The sequence below is a fragment of the Salvelinus alpinus genome, chromosome 15 (genome assembly GCF_045679555.1).
Source record: "Salvelinus alpinus chromosome 15, SLU_Salpinus.1, whole genome shotgun sequence".
NCBI classification, from domain to species: domain Eukaryota; kingdom Metazoa; phylum Chordata; class Actinopteri; order Salmoniformes; family Salmonidae; genus Salvelinus; species Salvelinus alpinus.
In genome coordinates this window covers 1045154-1070933 of record NC_092100.1, presented here as the reverse complement: position 1 = coordinate 1070933, position 25780 = coordinate 1045154, and the positions used below count along the sequence as shown (strand labels likewise).

Genomic DNA, 25780 nt, shown 5'->3' with positions numbered 1-25780 from the left:
AGAGGGTAGTGAGGTCTGCACAACGCATCACCGGGGGCAAACTACCTGCCCTCCAGGACACCTACACCACCCGATGTCACAGGAAGGCCAAAAAGATCATCAAGGACAACAACCACCTGAGCCACTGCCTGTTCACCCCGCTATCATCCAGAAGGTGAGGTCAGTACAGGTGCATCAAAGCAGGGACCGAGAGACTGAAAAACAGCTTCTATCTCAAGGCCATCAGACTGTTAAACAGCCACCACTAGCGGCCGCTGCCAACATACTGACTCAACTCCAGCCACTTTAATAATGGAAAAATTGGATGTAATAAATGTATCACTAGTCACTTTAAACAATGCCACTTTATATAATGTTTATATACCCTACATTACTCATCTCATATGTATATACTGTACTCTATACCATCTACTGCATCTTGCCTATGCCGTTCGGCCATCGTTCATCCATATATTTATATGTACATATTCTTAATCAATCCTTTAGATGTGTGTGTATTAGGTAAATGTTGTGGAATTATTAGATTACTTGTTAGATTGTACTACACTGTCGGGAACTAAAAGTGTAACGGATATGAAATGGCTAGCTAGTTAGCGGGTACGCGCTAATAGCATTTCAATCGGTTACGTCACTTGCTCTGAGACTTGAAGTAGCGTTTCCCCTTGCTCTGCAAGGGCCGTGGCTTTTGTGGAGCGATGGGTAACGACTGTCCTGTCGTGGGTGTCAGCTGTTGATGTGTGCAGAGGGTCCCTTGTTTGCGCCCGTGTCGGGGCGAGGGGACGGTCTACAGTTATACTGTTACAGAAGCACAAGCATTTCGCTACACTCGCATTAACATCTGCTAACCACGCGTATGTGACAAATAACATTTGATTTGATTTACGACAGACCGGTATTATAGCTAGCCATCACTGGTTGAAGCTAAAGTAACTTTTGAGTGTAATGGAGTTGACAATGACATGAATATATATCATTCACAACATTTGGATATATAATACAGCTATAATACAGAACAAATGTCATTGTGGCTTCAATTCAGGCTGAACTGCTGTCAATTGGGAAAGATTGCTTCTGTGCCCCACTTCCTTGTTTGTAGTTGAGAACGTCACTTTGCCGTGTGGAGCCAGAGCCAACGCTCAGTGTTTGAAAGATTTCCTGGTCTGGTCTGGAGCTCCAGATCCGGTCTGGAGCCCTGTCTCTGTTAACACATTGACTTCTTCACCATTCTGTCACCACACCACTCACTCACACCTCCCATCTATCTCTCTCTCTGTCACACCTCTGTCACACCACAACATCTTCAAGACTGTGCAGGGATCCAGATTGCGGACTTAAGAAAAACTTGACTCATCAACATACATAGACACTTTTAGTTTTTATCCCCTGGTTTTCTAACCCCTTGATGTTCTGGTTGGATCTCATTTTAATAGCATTTCATTGGCCATAATAAATAGATATGGAGACAATGGAGAACCTTGTTTTACTCCTCTTAAAAGTTCAATACTTTCTGAGAAGTAACCATTATTTATGGTACATCTGGGGTTGCTGTACATAGCTTTAACCCATGTATAAGAGATTCACCGAAATTAAAGTAATCCAGGCATTTATATAACAATTCTAGTCGTACTTTATCAAACGCCTTTTCAAAATCTGCTATGAAGACCAGACCTGGTATCTTTGATGTTTTATAATGTTCAGTTGGTTCCAGTAATTGTCGTATATTATTTTGTCCATGAAAAAAAACCTGTCTGATCAGGATGAACAATATCTGGTAAAACTTCTTTTGAAGAAGAAGAAGAATCTCAAATATAAAATATATTTTGATTTGTTTAACACCTTTTTGGTTACTACATGATTCCATATGTGTTATTTCATAGTTTTGATGTCTTCACTATTATTCTACAACGTAGAAAATAGTCAAAATAAAGAAAAACCCTTGAATGAGTAGGTGTTCTAAAACTTTTGACCAGTAGTGTATTTGTAGGTGGAGTTATTAAAGTGAGATAATAACAGAGAGTAGCAGCAGCATAGAAGAGGGGGAGGGGGGGGGTGCAAATCATCTGGGTAGCCATTTCATTAGCTGTTCAGGAGTCTTATGGCTTAGGGTTAGAAGCTGTTTAGAAGCCTCTTGGACCTAGACTTGGTGCTCCGGTACCGCTTGCTGTGCGGTAGCAAAGAGAACAGTCTGTGGCTGGAGTCTTTGACAATATTTAGGGCCTTCCTCTGACACCGCCTGGTATAGAGGTCCTGGATGGCATGAAGCTTGTCCCCGGTGATGTACTGGGTCGTACGCACTAGCCTCTGTAGCGCCTTGCGGTCGGAGGCCGAGCAGTTGCCATACCAGGCGGTGATAGAACCGGTCAGGACGCTCTTGATGGTGCAGCTGTATAACTTTTTGAAGATTTGGGGACCCATGCAAAATATTTTCAGTCTCCTGAGGGGGAAAGGTTTTTGTTGTGCCCTCTTCACGACTGTCTGGGTGTGTTTGGACCACGATAGTTTGTTGGTGATGTGGACACTAAGGAACTTGAAGCTCTCAACCTGCTCCACTACAGCCTTGTCGATGTTAATGGAGGACTGTTCGGCCTGCCTTTTTCTGTAGCCCACGATCAACTCCTTTGTCTTGCTCACATTGAGGGAGAGGTTGTCCTTCCCCCACCACCCCTCTTTTCTCACTTCCTACATTTTGAATACAGACCCGGTTCTGCTGGCATCTGGTCTGCGAGTCCTGCCCTCTGTCTCTGCGTGTTCCAGATATGTCATGTAACTAAATGTAAATATCATATAATGCAACTCTTGTCTCCAGTAGCAACAACTGACTGCAAAGTTTTACCTGCAGTGTTCTGCATGTCAATACATTACTATTATAAATGCTTCCCTAATCGCTCTACCCGTCATGTCCGTGTGTCAGTGTTATCAGAGCCTGTACTCTGCATGCTTCTTAGTACCAAACACATCCACACTATTTTACTATAAACAATCTCTTTATTGAAGTGTTTGTCATTTAATCATAAGGGTTTTATTCTTTCACCAGATGATTCCAGGGTGTTTGTTTTAGATATCCATCACTTTGGAGACAGAATACGGACATTCCCCTCCTATTGACAGTCACAGCACTGAGACAGCAGAGGATTACAGACTCCACTGCAGTCATGTTTAATCAATACAGACTCCACTACAGTCATGTTTAATCAATACAGACTCCACTACAGTCATGTTTAATCAATAGTCCCAATATACTCAAAGTACAAAACAGATTAACACCTTCCAGATTAACACCTTCCAGATTAACACTTTCCAGATTAAGCCAACAGGTTTTGATTTACACCTTCCTAATATTGAGTTGCACCCCCCCTTGCCGTCAGAACAGCCTCAATTCGTCGGGGCGTGGACTCTGCAAGGTGTTGAAAGCGTTCCACAGGGATGCTGGTCCATGTTGACTCCAATGCTTCCCACAGTTGTGTCAAGTTGGCTGGATGTCCTTTGGGTGGGGGACCATTCTTGATACACACAGGAAACTGTTGAGTGTGAAAAACCCAGCAGTGTTGCAGTTCTTGACACACTCAAACTGGTGCGCCTGGTACCTACTACCATATGCCGTTCAAAGCCAGGCGAGGTAGGGCCAGCTGGAGCCAGGCGAGGTAGGGCCAGGGTAGGGCCAGCTGGAGCCAGGCGAGGTAGGGCCAGGGTAGGGCCAGCTGGAGCCAGGCGAGGTAGGGCCAGCTGGAGCCAGGCGAGGTAGGGCCAGCTGGAGCCAGGCGAGGTAGGGCCAGCTGGAGCCAGGCGAGGTAGGGCCAGGGCAGGGCCAGCTGGAGCCAGGCGAGGTAGGGCCAGGGCAGGGCCAGCTGGAGCCAGGCGAGGTAGGGCCAGCTGGAGCCAGGCGAGGTAGGGCCAGCTGGAGCCAGGCGAGGTAGGGCCAGGGCAGGGCCAGCTGGAGCCAGGCGAGGTAGGGCCAGCTGGAGCCAGGCGAGGTAGGGCCAGGGCAGGGCCAGCTGGAGCCAGGCGAGGTAGGGCCAGGGCAGGGCCAGCTGGAGCCAGGCAGACCAGGCGAGGTAGGGCCAGGGCAGGGCCAGCTGGAGCCAGGCAGGCCAGGCGAGGTAGGGCCAGGGCAGGGCCACCCCGAGTCAGGCTGAGGCTTATTATGACTGTGGCCTTGTTGTCTTTGCTGGGGATTGAAGAGGGATTAGTACTGATGACACCAGTGACCGGGACGGAAGGACAGGGCCTGGCTGATTGGCCAATGGACGGATAGAGCCTAGCATACTGGATGGAAGGATTGGGCCTCTCGTCCTATGGGATGGCAGCACAAACCAACCTGATCCCCCTCTGTAAGGCAGCTAACCCAAATCAAATGTTATTGGTCACATACACATGGTTAGCACATGTTATTGGTCACATACACATGGTTAGCACATGTTATTGGTCACATACACATAGTTAGCACATGTTATTGGTCACATACACATGGTTAGCACATGTTATTGGTCACATGGTTAGCAGATGTTATTGTGAGTGTAGTGAAATGCTTCTAGATCTGACAGTGCAGCAGTATCTAACAGGTAATATCTAACAATTCCACAACAAAACCTAATATCTAACAATTCCACAACAAAACCTAATACACACAATCTAGTAAAGGAATGGGATGAGAATATATCAGTATAAAATATATGGATGAACAGTGACAGAGCGGCTAAGATGCAATAGATAGTAAAGGATACAGAATACAGTATATACATATGAGATGAGTAATGTGAGATATGTAAACATTATTAAAGTGACTAGTGTTCCATTTATTAAAGTGGCCAATGATATCGTCTGTAGGTAGGCAGCCGCCTCTCTGTGATAGTGATGGCTATTTAAGTCTGATGGCCTTGGGATAGAAGCTGTTTTTCAGTCTCTCGGTCCCTGCTTTGATGCACCTGTACTGACCTCGCCTTCTGGATGATAGCGGGGTGAACAGGCAGTGGCTCGGGTGGTTGATGTCCTTGATGATCTTTTTGGCCTTTCTGTGACATCGGGTGCTGTAGGTGTCCTGGAGGGCAGGTAGTTTGCCCCCGGTGATGCGTTGTGCAGACCTCACTACCCTCTGGAGAGCCTTACGGTTGTTGCCGTACCATGCTGTGATACAGCCCGACAGGATGCTCTCGATTCACTACCCGCTGGAGAGCCTTGTTGTCTTTCTGTCAGGCAGCTAACCCATGTTGTCTTTCTGTCAGGCAGCTAACCCATGTTGTCTTTGTCAGGCAGCTAACCCATGTTGTCTTTCTGTCAGGCAGCTAACCCATGTTGTCTTTCTGTCAGGCAGCTAAACCATGTTGTCTTTCTGTCAGGCAGCTAACCCATGTTGTCTTTCTGTCAGGCAGCTAACCCATGTTGTCTTTCTGTCAGGCAGCTAACCCTTGTTGTCTTTCTGTCAGGCGGCTAACCCATGTTGTCTTTCTGTCAGGCGGCTAACCCATGTTGTCTTTCTGTCAGGCAGCTAACCCTTGTTGTCTTTCTGTCAGGCGGCTAACCCATGTTGTCTTTCTGTCAGGCGGCTAACCCATGTTGTCTTTCTGTCAGGCAGCTAACCCATGTTGTCTTTCTGTCAGGCAGCTAACCCATGTTGTCTTTGTCAGGCAGCTAACCCTTGTTGTCTTTTTCAGGCAGCTAACCCTTGTTGTCTTTCTGTCAGGCAGCTAAACCATGTTGTCTTTCTGTCAGGCAGCTAACCCATGTTGTCTTTCTGTCAGGCAGCTAACCCATGTTGTCTTTGTCAGGCAGCTAACCCATGTTGTCTTTGTCAGGCAGCTAACCCTTGTTGTCTTTCTGTCAGGCAGCTAACCCTTGTTGTCTTTCTGTCAGGCAGCTAACCCATGTTGTCTTTCTGTCAGGCAGCTAACCCATGTTGTCTTTCTGTCAGGCAGCTAACCCTTGTTGTCTTTCTGTCAGGCAGCTAACCCATGTTGTCTTTGTCAGGCAGCTAACCCTTGTTGTCTTTGTCAGGCAGCTAACCCATGTTGTCTTTGTCAGGCAGCTAACCCATGTTGTCTTTCTGTCAAGCAGCTAACCCATGTTGTCTTTGTCAGGCGGCTAACCCATGTTGTCTTTGTCAGGCAGCTAACCCATGTTGTCTTTGTCAGGCAGCTAACCCATGTTGTCTTTGTCAGGCAGCTAACCCATGTTGTCTTTCTGTCAGGCAGCTAACCCATGTTGTCTTTGTCAGGCAGCTAACCCATGGTGTCTTTCTGTCAGGCAGCTAACCCATGTTGTCTTTCTGTCAGGCAGCTAACCCATGTTGTCTTTGTCAGGCAGCTAACCCTTGTTGTCTTTCTGTCAGGCAGCTAACCCTTGTTGTCTTTCTGTCAGGCAGCTAAACCATGTTGTCTTTCTGTCAGGCAGCTAACCCATGTTGTCTTTCTGTCAGGCAGCTAACCCATGTTGTCTTTGTCAGGCAGCTAACCCATGTTGTCTTTGTCAGGCAGCTAACCCTTGTTGTCTTTCTGTCAGGCAGCTAACCCTTGTTGTCTTTCTGTCAGGCAGCTAACCCATGTTGTCTTTCTGTCAGGCAGCTAACCCATGTTGTCTTTCTGTCAGGCAGCTAACCCTTGTTGTCTTTCTGTCAGGCTTGAGAACTTGTCATTTAAGTCTTAACAGTGATGTCAGGTGAGTTGGACGTTTGTGGAGCAGGGCTTTGTTAACGTAAAGAGTGTAATGATCTACGTGACTTTAAAGAGGTTGAGCCAACCTGTTGGTAAAGAGTACAGTGATGAGTAATGAAACGGTCTCCTGTAATGAAACGAAGGGCTCCTGTAATGAAACGAAGGGCTCCTGTTGGTAAAGAATACAGTGATGAGTAATGAAACGGTCTCCTGTAATGAAACGGTCTCCTGTAATGAAACGGTCTCCTGTTGGTAAAGAATACAGTGATGAGTAATGAAACGGTCTCCTGTAATGAAACGGTCTCCTGTAATGAAACGAAGGGCTCCTGTAATGAAACGAAGGGCTCCTGTTGGTAAAGAATACAGTGATGAGTAATGAAACGGTCTCCTGTAATGAAACGAAGGGCTCCTGTTGGTAAAGAACACAGTGATGAGTAATGAAACGGTCTCCTGTAATGAAACGGTCTCCTGTAATGAAACGGTCTCCTGTAATGAAACAAAGGGCTCCTGTTGGTAAAGAATACAGTGATGAGTAATGAAACGGTCTCCTGTAATGAAACGGTCTCCTGTAATGAAACGGTCTCCTGTAATGAAACGAAGGGCTCCTGTTGGTAAAGAACACAGTGATGAGTAATGAAACGAAGGGCTCCTGTAATGAAACGGTCTCCTGTAATGAAACGGTCTCCTGTAATGAAACGGTCTCCTGTAATGAAACGAAGGGATCCTGTTGGTAAAGAACACAGTGATGAGTAATGAAACGGTCTCCTGTAATGAAACGGTCTCCTGTAATGAAACGGTCTCCTGTAATGAAACGAAGGGCTCCTGTTGGTAAAGAATACAGTGATGAGTAATGAAACGAAGGGCTCCTGTAATGAAACGGTCTCCTGTAATGAAACGGTCTCCTGTAATGAAACGAAGGGCTCCTGTTGGTAAAGAACACAGTGATGAGTAATGAAACGAAGGGCTCCTGTAATGAAACGGTCTCCTGTAATGAAACGGTCTCCTGTAATGAAACGAAGGGCTCCTGTTGGTAAAGAATACAGTGATGAGTAATGAAACGAAGGGCTCCTGTAATGAAACGGTCTCCTGTAATGAAACGGTCTCCTGTAATGAAACGAAGGGCTCTACGATGAACACCATCCAGGGGTTTAAGAGTAGAGGCAGCTGCACTTTGATAAATAGTATCACCATAACAACAGGTAGAAAGGTTGACTGCACAATCTGCTTCCTGCTGACTAGAGACAGGATCTGTTTCTATAACAAAATCCACTTTAAATCTTAGTTTCTTAAACCAGCTCATTCATATAATGTCTGGTAACCATTACATCACTGTCAATCCAAATACCAAGGCGTATGTATGCAGGGACTGGTCTGATTATAGACCCATCTAAGATCATCAGAAGAGAACTTGAAAACATGTATTTAGTTTTGCCCGTATTTAAAGTTAAAATATTTTTTAATATTTTTTAAACAAATTGACCAATAGCATTTATATAAATAGTGAAAAGAGCAGGTTCTAGTATCGATCCCTGCGGAACACCTTCACGTACTTCCAGAAATGTGGACTCGGTGACATGGTGATGTGTCAGCGCTCAGGCCATTGGAGGACAACTTGTTCAGTATCAAACACTTTTGACAGATCCACAAACAGGACGCACAATTCATTTTAGCATCTAAAAGCATTGACACGATTCTGTCCCTCTAAAGTCCTCTTCATGTTGACATGCTTCTGTCCAGCCCGTGACGGACTCCATCCCTGTGGATCCTCTCTCCTTCAGTTCATACAACCGGGATTGGCTGAAGAAAACCGACCCCTACAGTCTCGCTGCTTCTCAGTTCCTCTTCCCTTGGCACCAGTCTCCTGCCATCGTAGTTTCTTCCATGAATTTCAGGCACCTGGATGAGAAAAGGAAAAATGGCACAGCTAAACTTAGCAAATTCCTTCTCGAGCTAAAATAACAGGCCTGCTGCTCAACGGGTAGTAACAGCCTCCCACCTCCTCCACTCTGGGCCTGGTGATGGCTTACAGACCGCCTGGTGCTGGCCTCCCTCTCCTGTGACTGGTGTGTGGTGCTGGCCTCCCTCCCCTGTGACTGGTGTATGGTGCTGGCCTCCCTCCCCTGTGACTGGTGTATGGTGCTGGCCTCCCTCCCCTGTGACTGGTGTGTGGCTCTGGCCTCCCTCCCCTGTGACTGGTGTGTGGTGCTGGCCTCCCTCTCCTGTGACTGGTGTGTGGTGCTGGCCTCCCTCTCCTGTGACTAGTGTGTGGTGCTGGCCTCCCTCCCCTGTGACTGGTGTATGGTGCTGGCCTCCCTCCCCTGTGACTGGTGTGTGGTGCTGGCCTCCCTCTCCTGTGACTGGTGTATGGTGCTGGCCTCCCTCCCCTGTGACTGGTGTATGGTGCTGGCCTCCCTCCCCTGTGACTGGTGTGTGGTGCTGGCCTCCCTCTCCTGTGACTGGTGTGTGGTGCTGGCCTCCCTCTCCTGTGACTGGTGTGTGGTGCTGGCCTCCCTCCCCTGTGACTGGTGTGTGGCTCTGGCCTCCCTCTCCTGTGACTGGTGTGTGGTGCTGGCCTCCCTCCCCTGTGACTGGTGTGTGGTGCTGGCCTCCCTCTCCTGTGACTGGTGTGTGGTGCTGGCCTCCCTCTCCTGTGACTGGTGTATGGTGCTGGCCTCCCTCCCCTGTGACTGGTGTGTGGTGCTGGCCTCCCTCTCCTGTGACTGGTGTGTGGTGCTGGCCTCCCTCTCCTGTGACTGGTGTATGGTGCTGGCCTCCCTCCCCTGTGACTGGTGTGTGGTGCTGGCCTCCCTCCCCTGTGACTGGTGTGTGGTGCTGGCCTCCCTCCCCTGTGACTGGTGTGTGGTGCTGGCCTCCCTCTCCTGTGACTGGTGTGTGGTGCTGGCCTCCCTCCTCCCCCCTGGCCCTGAAGGCTGGGCTTGTCAGAGGGGATGTATGGTGACAGGCTGAGCCCAGACACATACAATGGTCCCTATGTTCTGTTCTCTCCAGCAAGGCTGCTGCAGCCTGGGGGTGTGATTCAGTCCCTGCCAACCCCAGATAGCAGCCCACCTCCTCCCTCCCTCCCATTGGCCTTTATAAACGCCAGTTCCTCATTAGGAGGAAGAATTATTTCCCTACCATTCCGTTTCCCGTCAGAAGGACTCAGTAAAGCCTAACACAGTAAACTCTACCCTCTGACGTGCTGTGATGATGTTAACCTGGTCAGTACGAGTACTAACCTGGTCTTACTGCTGTACTAATGTGGTTCTACAATCCATTGATCTCATCCTAAGATGTTTCCCAATGATCTCAGACTGAGGTGGTATTTTCTGAGAATACTGGGTTGGACGAAGTCACCGCGGAGCGGAGGGCACAGCTTGGCTTGTTCAACCGGTTAATATAATTTGCGATAACAGATATGTGTGAGATATCAGACACTCCTGTGATTGTGTGTGGTAACTTCATAGCCTGTAGACTCCAGTGGTTAGTCAGGACTTTGTTCCATGTCAGTTAGTAGCGGAGTCCATTACCTGACTACAGTGATATAGGCCTACCGCCTACTGCGGAGATATGCATTGGCTTGGGACAGTGATCCCCAGATGAAGCCAGAGGAAGTAGTCAGAAAGCATTTGTTTTGAACAGGGTCTGGACAAGGACACTGCACATTACAGGACGTCTCTGATGTGTTGTTATCAGGAAGGAGATGAACAGGCTGGTGTGATCCTCATGATGACCAGACACCAGGCATGTGGGGCGGCAGGGTATCCTAGTGGTTAGAGCGTTGGACTAGTAACCGAAAGGTTGCAAGTTCAAATCCCCGAGCTGACAAGGTACAAATCTGTCGTTCTGCCCCTGAACAGGCAGTTAACCCACTGTTCCTAGGCCGTCATTGAAAATAAGAATTTGTTCTTAACTGACTTGCCTAGTTAAATAAAGGTAAAAAATGTCCAGGTCCAAAATGTCCAAAATGTCCAATGTCCAGGTGATGCCTTCAAACCTCTAACAGATACTGATGAGTCCATGTCGGGTTTTAGCCCTTAATTACAAAGTAAAATCAGTTGAGTTTTATCAGAATAAAATGTGAGGTTGCAATTGTTAGTCCTTTTCAGCATCACTTTATTTTGTATTGAAAAGTAGAATTTGGAAGGAAATGTATGAAATGCTGTATAACTTAAATTAAACAGGCCAGGAATTTATCTGCTTCAATAACTTTCTTGTTACTAGTTGAGACCAGGTCCTGTTTCATCATGATATCTTGTTACTAGTTGAGACCAGGTCCTGTTTCATCATGATATCTTGTTACTAGTTGAGACCAGGTCCTGTTTCATCATGATATCTTGTTACTAGTTGAGACCAGGTCCTGTTTCATCATGATATCTTGTTGCTAGTTGAGACCAGGTCCTGTTTCATCATGATATCTTGTTACTAGTTGAGACCAGGTCCTGTTTCATCATGATATCTTGTTACTAGTTGAGACCAGGTCCTGTTTCATCATGATATCTTGTTGCTAGTTGAGACCAGGTCCTGTTTCATCATGATATCTTGTTACTAGTTGAGACCAGGTCCTGTTTCATCATGATATCTTGTTGCTAGTTTGTATTTATTATTACTTTTATTATAATCCGTTTAACTTTTCTATTATTTCTCCATTTCTCTCTGCATTGTTGAGAAGTAAATCAGCATTTCTCTGTTAGTCTACAACGTTAACGTATGTAGCTGAAGAAACAAGGTTCATATACTCTCTCTGAAACTCACTTAGATAATACCCTTGATACAGTGGCAATACATGGTTATAACATTTATAGAAGATATAGAAATGGTGGAGGTGTTGCTGTTTATATTCAGAACCACATTTCTGTAAAGCTTAGAGAGGATCTCATGTTAAATACTGTTGAAGTAATATGGCTACAGGTTCATCTGCCTCACCTAAAGCCCATTCTGGTGGGAAGCTGCTATAGACCACCAAGTGCTAACAGTCAGTATGCTTGATAATGTGTGAAATGCTTGATAATGTATGTGATATCAACAGAGAAGTATATTTTCTGGATGATTTAAATATTGACTGGCTTTCATCAAGCTGCCCACTCAAGAGAGAGTTTCAAACTGTAACCAGTACCTGCAACCTGGTTCAGGTTATCAGTCAACCTACCAGGGTCGTTACAAACAGCACAGGAATGAAATCATCCACATGTATTGATCACATCTTTACTAATGCTGCAGAACTCTGCTCTAAAGCAGTATCCAGATCCATCAGATGTAGTGATCACATATAGTAGCCATAACCAGGAAAACCAACGTTACAAAGGCTGGAACTAATATAGTGTATAAAAGTTTTGTAGTGATTCCTATGTTGTTGATGTAAATAATATTTGCTGGTCTGTGGTGTGTAATGAGGAGCAACCAGATGCTGCCCTTGACACATTTGCTTATCCCAGTTACTAATAAACACTCATTAAGAAAATGACTGTAAAAACAGTTAAATCCCTGTGGTTGATGAGGAATAGAAAACTGGTATGGTGTAGAGGGATGAGGCAAAATACATGGCAAATAAGTCTGCCTGTACAATCAAAATTGCAAACGTACTGTAAATTGAGAAATTTGTGACTAAACTGAATAAAATGAAGAATAAACTCCACTATGAAACAAAGATAAATTATATAAAGAATAATGGTAATAAGCTTTGGAGCTCCTTAAATGGCATTCTGGGTAAAAAGTCGGCTCCATCATTCATTGAATCAGATGTCTCATTCATCACAAAACCCACTGATATTACCAACTACTTTAATGATTTTTTTCATTGGCCAGACAAACTTCAGGATGACATGCCAGCAACAAACGCTGACACTACACATCCAAGTATATCGGACCAATTTATGAAAGACAAGCATTTTAATTTGGAGTTCCGTAAAGTGAAGATGGAAGAGGTGAAAGAATTATTGTTGTCTATCCACCATGACAAGCCACCAGGGTCTGACAATCTGGATGGAAAATGACTGAGGATAATAGCAGACGATATTCTATTTGCCAGATCTTCAATTTAAGCCTACTAGAGAGCGTGTACCCTCAGGCCTGGAGGGAAACTAGAGTCATTCCTCTACCTAAGAATAGTAAAGTCCCCTTTACTGGCTCAAATAGCCGACCAATCAGCCTGTTACCAACCCTTAGTAAACTTCTGGAAGAAATTGTGTTTGACCAGACAAGATGCTATTTCACAGTAAACAAATTGACAACAGACTTTAATAACGCTTATAGGGAAGGACACTCAACAAGCACAGTTACACAAATGACTGATGATTGGCTGTGAAAAATGTATGATAAAACGATTGTGGGGGCTGTTTTGTTAGAATTCCTTGCCGAGTTTTGACATTATTGATCATAGTCTGTTGCTGGAAAAACATGTGTTATGGCTTTACACCCCCTGCCATGCTGTGTTGTCATGTTGTTGCTGCCATGCTGTGGTGTCATGTGTTGCTACCATGCTGTGGTGTCATGTTGTGTTGCTAACATGCTGTGGTGTCATGTTGTGTTGCTGCCATGCTGTGTTGTCATGTGGTGTTGCTACCATGCTGTGGTGTCATGTTGTGTTGCTACCATGCTGTGGTGTCATGTTGTGTTGCTACCATGCTATGTTGTTGTCATGCTGTGGTGTTGTGTTGCTACCATGCTGTGGTGTCATGTTGTGTTGCTGCCATGCTGTGGTGTCATGTTGTGTTGCTGCCATGCTGTGGTGTCATGTTGTGTTGCTGCCATGCTGTGGTGTCATGTTGTGTTGCTACCATGCTGTGGTGTCATGTTGTGTTGCTACCATGCTGTGGTGTCATGTTGTGTTGCTGCCATGCTGTGGTGTCATGTTGTGTTGCTACCATGCTGTGGTGTCATGTTGTGTTGCTGCCATGCTGTGGTGTCATGTTGTGTTGCTACCATGCTGTGGTGTCATGTTGTGTTGCTGCCATGCTGTGGTGTCATGTTGTGTTGCTGCCATGCTGTGGTGTCATGTTGTGTTGCTGCCATGCTGTGGTGTCATGTTGTGTTGCTACCATGCTGTGGTGTCATGTTGTGTTGCTACCATGCTGTGGTGTTGTGTTGCTACCATGCTGTGGTGTCATGTTGTTTTGCTACCATGCTATGTTGTTGTCATGCTGTGGTGTTGTGTTGCTACCATGCTGTGGTGTCATGTTGTGTTGCTGCCATGCTGTCATGTTGTGTTGCTACCATGCTGTGGTGTCATGTTGTGTTGCTGCCATGCTGTCATGTTGTGTTGCTACCATGCTGTGGTGTTGTGTTGTGTTGCTACCATGCTGTGGTGTCATGTTGTGTTGCTACCATGCTGTGGTGTCATGTGGTGTTGCTACCATGCTGTGGTGTCATGTGGTGTTGCTACCATGCTGTGGTGTCATGTTGTGTTGCTGCCATGCTGTGGTGTCATGTTGTGTTGCTACCATGCTATGCTGTGTTGTCATGTTGTGTTGCTGCCATGCTGTGGTGTCATGTTGTGTTGCTACCATGCTGTGTTGTCATGTGTTGCTACCATGTGGTGGTGTCATGTTGTGTTGCTACCGTGGTGTCATGTTGTGTTGCTGCCATGCTGTGGTGTCATGTGGTGTTGCTACCATGCTGTGGTGTCATGTTGTGTTGCTACCATGCTGTGGTGTCATGTTGTGTTGCTACCATGCTGTGTTGTCATGTGGTGTTGCTACCATGCTGTGTTGTCATGTGGTGTTGCTACCATGCTGTAGTGTCATGTTGTGTTGCTGCCATGCTGTGGTGTCATGTCGTGTTGCTGCCATGCTGTGGTGTCATGTTGTGTTGCTACCATGCTGTGGTGTCATGTGGTGTTGCTGCCATGCTGTGGTGTCATGTGGTGTTGCTGCCATGCTGTGGTGTCATGTGGTGTTGCTGCCATGCTGTGGTGTCATGTGGTGTTGCTGCCATGCTGTGGTGTCATGTTGTGTTGCTGCCATGCTGTGGTGTCATGTTGTGTTGCTACCATGCTGTGGTGTCATGTGGTGTTGCTACCATGCTGTGGTGTCATGTGGTGTTGCTACCATGCTATGCTGTGGTGTCATGCTGTGGTGTCATGTTGTGTTGCTGCCATGCTATGTTGTGTTGTCATGTTGTGTTGCTGCCATGCTGTGTTGTCATGTTGTGTTGCTACCATGCTATGCTGTGGTGTCATGCTGTGGTGTCATGTTGTGTTGCTACCATGCTATGTTGTGTTGTCATGTTGTGTTGCTAACATGCTATGTTGTGGTGTCATGTTGTGTTGCTACCATGCTGTGTTGTCATGTTGTGTTGCTACCATGCTATCATGTTGTATTGCTATCATGTTGTGTTTCTACCATGCTATCATGTTGTGTTGCTACCATGCTATCATGTTGTGTTGCTACCATGCTATGTTGTCATGTTGTGTTGCTGCCATGCTGTGGTGTCATGTTGTGTTGCTACCATGCTGTGCTGTCATGTTGTGTTGCTACCATGCTATGTTGTCATGTTGTGTTGCTGCCATACTATGTTGTCATGTTGTGTTGCTACCATGCTGTGGTGTCATGTTGTGTTGCTACCATGCAACACAACATGACAACATAGCAACATGTGGTGTCATGTCGTGTTGCTACCATGCTTTGTTGTGTTGTCATGTTGTGTTACTACCATGCTATGTTGTCATGTTGTGTTGCTGCCATGCTGTGTTGTCATGTTGTGTTGCTACCATGCTGTGGTGTCATGTCGTGTTGCTACCATGCTGTGGTGTCATGTCGTGTTGCTACCATGCTATGTTGTCATGTTGTGTTGCTACCATGCTGTGGTCATGTTGTGATGCTACCATGCTATGTTGTCATGTTGTGTTGCTACCATGATGTGTTGCTACCATGCTGTGGTGTCATGTCGTGTTGCTACCATGCTGTGGTGTCATGTCGTGTTGCTACCATGCTATGTTGTCATGTTGTGTTGCTACCATGCTATGTTGTGTTGTCATGTTGTGTTGCTATCATGCTATGTTGTCATGTTGTGTTGCTACCATGCTATGTTGTCATGTTGTGTAGTCATGTTGTGTTTCTACCACGCTGTGGTCATGTTGTGTTGCTGCCATGCTGTGGTGTCATGTGTTGCTACCATGCTGTGGTCATGTTGTGTTGCTGCCATGCTGTGGTCATGTTGTGATGCTACCATGCTATGTTGTCATGTTGTGTTGCTACCATGATGTGTTGCTACCATGCTGTGGTGTCATGCGATGCTACCATGCTATGTTGTCATGTTGTGTTGCTACCATGCTATGTTGTCATGTTGTGTTGCTACCATGCTATGTTGTTGTGTTGCTACCATGCTATGTTGTGTTGTCATGTTGTGTTGCTACCATGTTGTTGTCATGTTGTGTTGCTACCATGCTGTGCTATCATGTTGTGTTGCTGCCATGCTATGTTGTCATGTTGTGTTGCTGCCATGCTATGTTGTCATTTTGTGTTGCTACCATGATGTGTTGCTACCATGCTGTGGTGTCATGCGATGCTACCATGCTATGTTGTGTTGCTGCCATGCTATGTTGTCATTTTGTGTTTCTACCATGATGTGTTGCTACCATGCTGTGGTGTCATGCGATGCTACCATGCTATGTTGTGTTGCTACCATGCTATGTTGTGGTGTCATGTTGTGTTGCTACCATGCTATGTTGTGTTGCTACCATGCTGTGGTGTGTTGCTACCATGCTATGTTGTGGTGTCATGTTGTGTTGCTGCATGCTATGTTGTGTTGTGTTGCTACCATGCTATGTTGTCATTTTGTGTTGCTACCATGCTGTGTTGTCATGTTGTGTTGCTGCCATTCTGTGGTGTCATGTTGTGTTGCTGCCATGCTGTGCTGTCATATGTTGCAACATAGCAACACATGTCTGGAGGCCTTTTGGTAAGCCATCAATGTAAATAAGAATTTGTTTCTTAACCGACTTGCCAAGTTAAATAAAAGGTTAAATAAAATTCAAATAAAAAAATAAAATATTGTGGATAAAGAGCAACCTGTCTAACAGAACACAGAGGGTGTTCTTTAATGGAAGCCTCTCCAACATAATCCAGGTAGAATCAGGAATTCCCCAGGGTATCTGTCTAGGCCCCTAACCTTTTTCAATCTTTACTAATGACATGCCACTGGCTTTGAGGAAAGCCAGAGTGTCTATTTATGTGGATGACTCAACAATATACATGTCAGCTACTACAGTGACTGAAATGACAGCAACACTTAACAAAGAGCTGCAGTTAGTTTCAGAACGGGTGGCAAGGAATAAGTTTGCCCTAAATATTTCAAAAACTAAAAGCATTGTATTTGGGACAAATCATTCACTAAACCCTAAACCTCAACTAAATCTTGTCATGAATAATGTGTAAATTGAGCAAGTTGAGGAGACTAAACTGCTTGGAGTAACCCTGGATTGTAAACTGTCATAGTCAAAACATATTGTGGAGACGTCTGTCTATAATAAAGCGATGCTCTGCCTTCTTAACAACACTATCAACAAGGCAGGTCCTACAGGCCCTAGTTTCTGCCTTCTTAACAACACTATCAACAAGGCAGGTCCTACAGGCCCTAGTTTCTACCTTCTTAACAACACTATCAACAAGGCATGTCCTACAGGCCCTAGTTTCTACCTTCTTAACAACACTATCAACAAGGCAGGTCCTACAGGCCCTAGTTTCTACCTTCTTAACAACACTATCAACAAGGCAGGTCCTACAGGCCCTAGTTTCTACCTTCTTAACAACACTATCAACAAGGCATGTCCTACAGGCCCTAGTTTCTACCTTCTTAACAACACTATCAACAAGGCAGGTCCTACAGGCCCTAGTTTTGTCGCACCTGGACTACTGTCCAGTCGTGTGGTCAGGTGCCACAAAGAGGGACTCAGAACAGGGCAGCACGGCTGGCCCTTGGATGTCCACAGAGAGCTAATATTAATAATATGCATGTCAAGTTCTCCTGGCTCAAAGTGGAGGAGAGATTGACTTCATCACTACTTGTATTTGTGAGAAGTATTGACATGTTGAATGATCCGAGATGTCTGTTTGAACTACTAGCACACAGCTCAGACACACATACATACCCCACAAGACATGCCACAAGACATGCCACCAGAGGTCTCTTCACAGTCCCCAAGTCCAGAACAGACTATGGGAGGCTCACAGTACTACATAGAGCCATGACTACATGGAACTCTATTCCACATCAAGTAACTGATGCAGCAGGAGAATCAGATTGAAAAAGCAGGTAAATATACACCTTATGGAACAGCGGGGAGTGTGCAGAGACACAAACAAGCACATGCATACAAACACACGATAACATACGCACTATACACACACGTACACATGGATTTTGTGTTCTAGATAAGTGGTAGTAGAGTTGAGGCCTGAGAGCACACACTTAATATGTTGTGAAATCTGTTATGAATGTATTCTAATGTTTTTAACATGTATAAAACAGCCTTAATGTTGCTGGACCCCAGGAAGAGTAGCTGCTGCCTTGGCAGGAACTAATGGGGATCCATAATAAACCCCAGGAAGAGTAGCTGCTGCCTTGGCAGGAACTAATGGGGATCCATAATAAACCCCAGGAAGAGTAGCTGCTGCCTTGGCAGGAACTAATGGGGATCCATAATAAACCCCAGGAAGAGTAGCTGCTGCCTTGGCAGGAACTAATGGGGATCCATAATAAACCCCAGGAAGAGTAGCTGCTGCCTTGGCAACAGGAACTAACGGGGATCCATAATAAACCCCAGGAAGAGTAGCTGCTGCCTTGGCAGGAACTAATGGGGATCCATAATAAACCCCAGGAAGAGTAGCTGCTGCCTTGGCAGGAACTAATGGGGATCCATAATAAACCCCAGGAAGAGTAGCTGCTGCCTTGGCAGGAACTAATGGGGATCCATAATAAACCCCAGGAAGAGTAGCTGCTGCCTTGGCAGGAACTAATGGGGATCCATAATAAACCCCAGGAAGAGTAGCTGCTGCCTTGGCAGGAACTAATGGGGATCCATAATAAACCCCAGGAAGAGTAGCTGCTGCCTTGGCAGGAACTAATGGGGATCCATAATAAACCCCAGGAAGAGTAGCTGCTGCCTTGGCAACAGGAACTAACGGGGATCCATAATAAACCCCAGGAAGAGTAGCTGCTGCCTTGGCAGGAACTAATGGGGATCCATAATAAACCCCAGGAAGAGTAGCTGCTGCCTTTGGCAGGAACTAATGGGGATCCATAATAAACCCCAGGAAGAGTAGCTGCTGCCTTGGCAGGAACTAATGGGGATCCGTAATAAACCCCAATTTGATTTGAACAATCTTGGAGACTGTCACACACAGTTGACCCATACAGTGCCTTCAGAGTATTTATACCCCTAGACTTATTTCACATTTTGTTGTGTTACAGCCCGAATTCAAAATTGATTAAATATGTTTCTCACCCATTTACACACAATACCCCATAATGACATCACAATACCCCATAATGACATCACAATACCCCATAATGACATCACAATACCCCATAATGACATCACAATACCCCATAATGACATCACAATACCCCATAATGACATCACAATACCCCATAATGACATCACAATACCCCATAATGACATCACAATACCCCATAATGACATCACAATACCCCATAATGACAAAGTGAAAACATGTTTTTAGAAATGTTTGCTAATTTATTGAGAATGAAATCCAGAACTATATAATTTTCATAAGTATTCACAGCCCTGAGTCAAAACACGTTAGAATCACCTTTGGCAGTGATTACAGCAGAGTGTTTCTGGGTCTCTAACAGTGATTACAGCAGAGTGTTTCTGGGTCTCTAACAGTGATTACAGCAGAGTGTTTCTGGGTCTCTAACAGTGATTACAGCAGAGTGTTTCTGGGTCTCTAACAGTGATTACAGCAGAGTGTTTCTGGGTCTCTAACAGTGATTACAGCAGAGTGTTTCTGGGTCTCTAACAGTGATTACAGCAGAGTGTTTCTGGGTCTCTAACAGTGATTACAGCAGAGTGTTTCTGGGTCTCTAACAGTGATTACAGCAGAGTGTTTCTGGGTCTCTAACAGTGATTACAGCAGAGTGTTTCTGGGTCTCTAACAGTGATTACAGCAGAGTGTTTCTGGGTCTCTAACAGTGATTACAGCAGAGTGTTTCTGGGTCTCTAACAGTGATTACAGCAGAGTGTTTCTGGGTCTCTAACAGTGATTACAGCAGAGTGTTTCTGGGTCTCTAACAGTGATTACAGCAGAGTGTTTCTGGGTCTCTAACAGTGATTACAGCAGAGTGTTTCTGGGTCTCTAACAGTGATTACAGCAGAGTGTTTCTGGGTCTCTAACAGTGATTACAGCAGAGTGTTTCTGGGTCTCTAACAGTGATTACAGCAGAGTGTTTCTGGGTCTCTAACAGTGATTACAGCAGAGTGTTTCTGGGTCTCTAACAGTGATTACAGCAGAGTGTTTCTGGGTCTCTAACAGTGATTACAGCAGAGTGTTTCTGGGTCTCTAACAGTGATTACAGCAGAGTGTTTCTGGGTCTCTAACAGTGATTACAGCAGAGTGTTTCTGGGTCTCTAACAGTGATTACAGCAGAGTGTTTCTGGGTCTCTAACAGTGATTACAGCAGAGTGTTTCTGGGTCTCTAACAGTGATTACAGCAGAGTGTTTCTGGGTCTCTAACAGTGATTACAGCAGAGTGTTTCTGGGTCTCTAACAGTGATTACAGCAGAGTGTTTCTGGGTCTCTAACAGTGATTACAGCTGGGTGTTTCTGAACACCTGAATTGTACAATATTTGCACATGAATATTTTGGTAAATTCTTCAAATCTCTCGGTTCAAGTGCTCCAACTCCGTTTTACGTCGAATTAGTCCTTTTGTACGTTTTTTTTGTAAGTTTTGTAAGTTGGTTGTTGATCGTTGCTAAACAGACATTTTCAAGTCACAGATTTTCAAGCAGATGTCGCCCTTTCCCGCAGTCAAATGACCTAGTGGCCTCATGGGTGGAATGTTATAATATTTTTATAATTAATCACTTTTCTTTTTATGCCACAAATCCGGTGTTTCAATGTCAAACGGTTTTGTCATATTTCAGTCTTCTGTGATGTATATAAAGTGTAAATGTAATACATTTCAACTCTATATCTGACATGGTACAGGTGTCTTTTTGTTAAGCCCATAACCATGTGTGTTTTGTTTTAAAGTAGATTTGTTTAAGACTACCAATAAAACACTGTGACCCTGATTTAGCCCACTGCAGTAAAAGGTTAAGTCAAAACTGTAACTAGGCCACTCAGGAACATTCAATGTCGTCTTGGTAAGCAACTCCAGTGTGTATTTGGCCTTGTGTTCTAGGTTATTGTCCTGCTGAAAGGTGAATGTCTCCCAGTTTTTTCCCAGGTTGTCTAGGAATTTGCCTGGCTCTATTCAGTTTCTTTTTATCCTAAAAAAAGTCCTTGCCGATGACAAGCATACCAATAACATGATGCAGCCACCACCATGCTTGAAAATATGAAGAGAGGTACTCAGTGATGTGTTTTCCCCAAACATAACACTTTGTACTCAGGACAGAAAGTTAATTTCTTTGCCACATTTTTTGCAGTTTTACTTTAGTGCCTTATTGCAAACAGGATGCATGTTTTGGAATATTTTTTATTATGTACAGACTTCCTTCTTTCCACTCTGTCATTTAGGTTAGTATTGTAGAGTAACTACAATGTTGTTGATCCATCCTCAGTTCTCCTATCACAGCCATTAAACTCTGTAACTGTTTTAAAGTCACCATTGGCCTCATGGTGAAATCCCTCATCATCATCACAGGCCCACATACCTCCATCATCACAGGCCTACATACCATCACAGGCCTACATACCATCACCACCACAGGCCTACATACCATCATCATCACAGGCCTACATACCTCCATCATCACAGGCCTACATACCATCATCATCACAGGCCTACATACCATCATCATCACAGGCCTACATACCATCACAGGCCTACATACCATCATCATCACAGGCCTACATACCATCACAGGCCTACATACCTCCATCATCACAGGCCTACATACCTCCATCATCACAGGCCTACATACCATCACAGGCCTACATACCTCCATCATCACCACCATCTTGATGCTGTAATGTCTATGTTTGATCCACACTGTTCTTCTGATAGCCCAGTTGGCTCATGACCTCACTGCAGTAGTCTTCCACTTGGGAGATCTGCTCAATGTTTAACCGCTCTCTCCATGCGAAGATGGCTTCCTTAGCGTCTCTGGACGATATTACAAACGGTTTGTCTGAGGAGTAGCCGTGGCCGTGGGTCATGTTCAACACGAACTTATCCATGGCAGGAAAGGAGGAGAGTTTGGAGAAGCTGTAGAGTCTCTTGAGTTCCTCCATGGGGTGCAGAACCAAGTCCTCGTAGAGGATCTTGATGTAATTCCTCTTCACCCAGGGGGGCGCGTTCATCATGAGCATCATATCATTCAGCCAGTTGTCACATATTAGCTCCATTGCGCTAGAGACATAATTCTCTGCCCGGTTCCCCCGGTTGTTTGGCACCAGTAAACGCTTGTATTTCTCCGTATGTTTTTTACTCCTCAGTACCTGTATGCTCTCCTTGACCAGAGCTTGTTTCGATTTCAGTCGTGAATTGTGCACTGCCCGCGGGTCTCTAAACAACTGAATGATCTGGAGATTTAAAGCGGGATCTCTCATTAACGGGACGAGAACACCGAGGTCCAGAACCCGCACACCTTTGATTACCACGACGCGGTACTTCTTGCACTCCCTCTCCAACTCTTTGATATCCTTCCTTGGACACTTTCCACAGACGTCTTCTTGGACTAATCCCACTTCGTTTCTCTTGTACGCCTCGCATAGAGGTTCCGAGCAGATCACTTTGTTCTTTCTCCATCCAAATATAAAAGACGTGGTGATATTTTGGCTCCCTGTGTACAGTTTTAAAACTGAGAAGTCGCATCGTAACAACGACTTCATCATATCCCGCACGGCTCCTTGCAGACTGGCCGCATCTCCTGGGTAGAGAGCCTGCCATATATGCCACATGGGCTCGTAGAGGTAAAACACATCGGGGTGTTGATTGAATAACTCCCCTAAGAACGATGACCCCGTCCTCCATGTAGCATGTAAATAAACGTGAATTTTAGACTGGCTCCTGTTGACTACCGTCTCTTCCACGGTATCCGTAGTGTTGCTGAACTTGTCCCCGTTATTCCACATATCGAGGTCGGGGCACCTCGGCTGTTGCTTGCCATGTTTAATATACCCTGATTTACTCCTGTGGTCCAGCATATACGGAATTAACAGAAGTAACACGGAATATCCTAGAATTAAAATGAAGTATTTCTTCTGTAACCTCCTTTTCATTTCCCTCTCTCACAGATAGACAGGTCTGTTGTTGTTCGGTTCGGTGCCGCTCTACGAAGACTGAGGCCAGCAGGCGGAAAGAGTTGAACAAGAAATGTCTTAGACACGCCCATTCAAATGACTCAATAAAAGCCCACAGTCACTGTTTCAAAATAAAAGCCCAGATATATAGTTTCAGTCTAGTGTGCATTCATGTAGCCTTTTTTAAACATTTTAAATAAAACGTTTTGTCGAATCATATTTATGTATAGCTAGGCTTATATAGATGTTTCTATGTCCATTTTGAGTTTTATATCAAAGGGCCTGAATACTTATGGAAAATAAGTATTCAATTTTTCTTCCAAAGACCTGTTTTGTTTTCGCTTTGTCATTATGGGGTATTGTGTGTAGATTGATGAGGGGAAATGTAATTTAATCAATTTTAGAATAAGTCTGTATCAAAATGTGGAAAGAGTTGTATAGGCCGTCATTGTAAATAAAAATTGGTTCTGAACTGACTTGCCTAGTTAAATAAAGGTGACATTTTCTTTAAAAAGTCAAGCGGTCTGAAAACTTTCATAATGCCCTGTACTGGTGAAAAACACACACATCCCTGCAAAGGAAAAACTGTTCTCCATCGAAAGCCAACTGAAAACTGAGAAATAACCTTAGTTCAGTTTTTATTCTAACAATTGGTTCCCATGGTGAATAATCCAATAGCAATTGGTAGGACACATGAAAGGAAACATCAAAGAGTTTACCGGAATCTCTCAATTAAAAATACTTGCATTTCAATTACATGTATTTGTAGTTCTAATGACATTTAGTGGGATTCTAAATTCAAATCTAAGGGGCTTTTATACAACTTATATTTTTTTTAAACAAGCAACTTATAAACTGCACACACACCAAAAACCCTGTTGCTTTGACAAGAGTCAATAAATCCCTAGTATCGATCAGGTTGTAGGCCTATGTGCTCTTGAAACTAACGCAACAGAAAAAAAACACATGGAAACTGGGTCCGTGTGCTTATGGATAATTCAAATGTCCTTTCATCTCGGCAAGGGCAAACAAGAGGAAATGAATAAAAAAATGCCTATTTTTCCTTTTGTCTATTTCAACGCCAATAAATGGTCTAATGCAAAATGCTTTGATTTCCCACTTTTCCACCTACCTCTAAATGTGAGTGGCAGACAAAATATAAAAACAACTGGATTCTTCTATTTCCAAGTAATAATTCATTTATTTTTTCATGTGTTCAAATTCGAAATACCAAAAACAAGTAGTTTTATTTTTAAGTTGGAAGATATTATATTGCCGAAAACAAAAAAATCACAGAAAATAACGAATCGGTTCCATTCTCATTACTGGTGATGTGGGTTGGGCTAAATCTATAGTCTTGTATCGTTGGTCAAACGCATATCCTGTTCCAACCTAGCCTTCAAAATAAGAGTTGAGTGTGTGTCGCGCGACTTTGTGTCTGTTACAAAATGCATACTTGTGTTCTTTCGAGAGTACATCTGCTAAGAAAAGTCAGCGAAATCTTTAAATGAACAATGGCAAGTGATAACAATCAAGCATCCTAGAAAACTGCTAAAAAGGTTCATGAAATCTATAATTTGCTAGTAACAGATGACATTCATCTCTGAAACTCACATAGATAAAACCTTTGATGATACAGTGGTAGCAATACATGGTTATAACATCTAGAAAAGACAGAAATGCCAACGGTGGAGGTGTTGCGGTCTATATTCAGAACCACATTCCTGTAAAGCTTAGAGACGATCTGATGTTAAATCCTGTTGAAGTAATGTGGCTACAGGTTCATCTGCCTCACCTAAAGCCCATTCTGGTGGGAAGCTGCTATAGACCACCAAGTGATAACAGTCAGTATCTGGATAACGTGTGAAATGCTTGATAATGTATGTGATATCAACAGAGCGGTATACTTTCTGGGTGATTTAAATATTGACTGGCTTTTATCAAGCTGCCCACTCAACAAAAAGCTTCAAACTGTAACCAGTACCTGCAACCTGGTTCAGGTTATCAGTCAACCTACCAGGGTAGTTACAAACAGCACAGGAATGAAATCATCCACATGTATTGATCACATCTTTACTAATGCTGCAGAACTCTGCTCTAAAGCAGTATCCAGATCCATCGGATATAGTAGCCAGTTACTAATAAACACGCACCCATTAAGAAAATGACTGTAAAAACGGTTAAATCTCTGTGGTTGATGAGGAATTGAACAATTGTATGGTTGAGAGGGATGAGGTTAAAGGAATGGCAAATAAGCCTGGCTGCACAACCGATTGGCAAACGTACTGCACATTGAGAAATCATGTGACTAAACTAAACTAAAAGAAGAGGAAACGATACTAAATGTCACCTGTTAAATGGGATACTTCACAGGCTGTAACTACTCATAGTTATATCATGATGTTCATTAGAGTTGTCATCTGTTAAATGGGATACTTCATGATCACAGGCTGTAACTACTCATAGTTATATCATGATGTTCATTAGAGTTGTCATCTGTTAAATGGGATACTTCATGATCACAGGCTGTAACTACTCATAGTTATATCATGATGTTCATTAGAGTTGTCAGTTGTTAGATGGGATACTTCACGCTCACAGGCTGTAACTACTCATGGTTATATAATGATGTTCATTAGAGTTGTCATCTGTTAAATGGGATACTTCATGATCACAGGCTGTAACTACTCAGCGCAAATATGGA

The 25780-nt window shown here is 44.4% G+C and overlaps 1 protein-coding gene across 2 annotated transcripts; it reads right to left on the bottom strand.

The window, feature by feature from the left end:
• Nucleotides 1-8071: 8071 nt before the first annotated feature.
• Nucleotides 8072-23147, bottom strand: chst7 (carbohydrate (N-acetylglucosamine 6-O) sulfotransferase 7). 2 transcript variants are annotated; one of them, XM_071342171.1, is made up of 2 exons: nucleotides 21774-23147; nucleotides 8072-8540 (listed from the first exon to the last, which is right to left on the bottom strand). In XM_071342171.1, the coding sequence occupies exon 1, from the start codon at nucleotides 23053-23055 to the stop codon at nucleotides 21808-21810; it is 1248 nt and encodes a 415-aa protein (XP_071198272.1). In that variant the 5' UTR covers nucleotides 23056-23147; the 3' UTR covers nucleotides 8072-8540; nucleotides 21774-21807. The 2 variants fall into 2 exon arrangements, 1 of the variants encoding a protein (XP_071198272.1); XR_011667923.1 differs by lacking the exon at nucleotides 8072-8540 and adding an exon at nucleotides 21294-21519 and having other exon boundaries at nucleotides 21640-23136.
• Between the last annotated feature and the right edge of the window lie 2633 nt (nucleotides 23148-25780).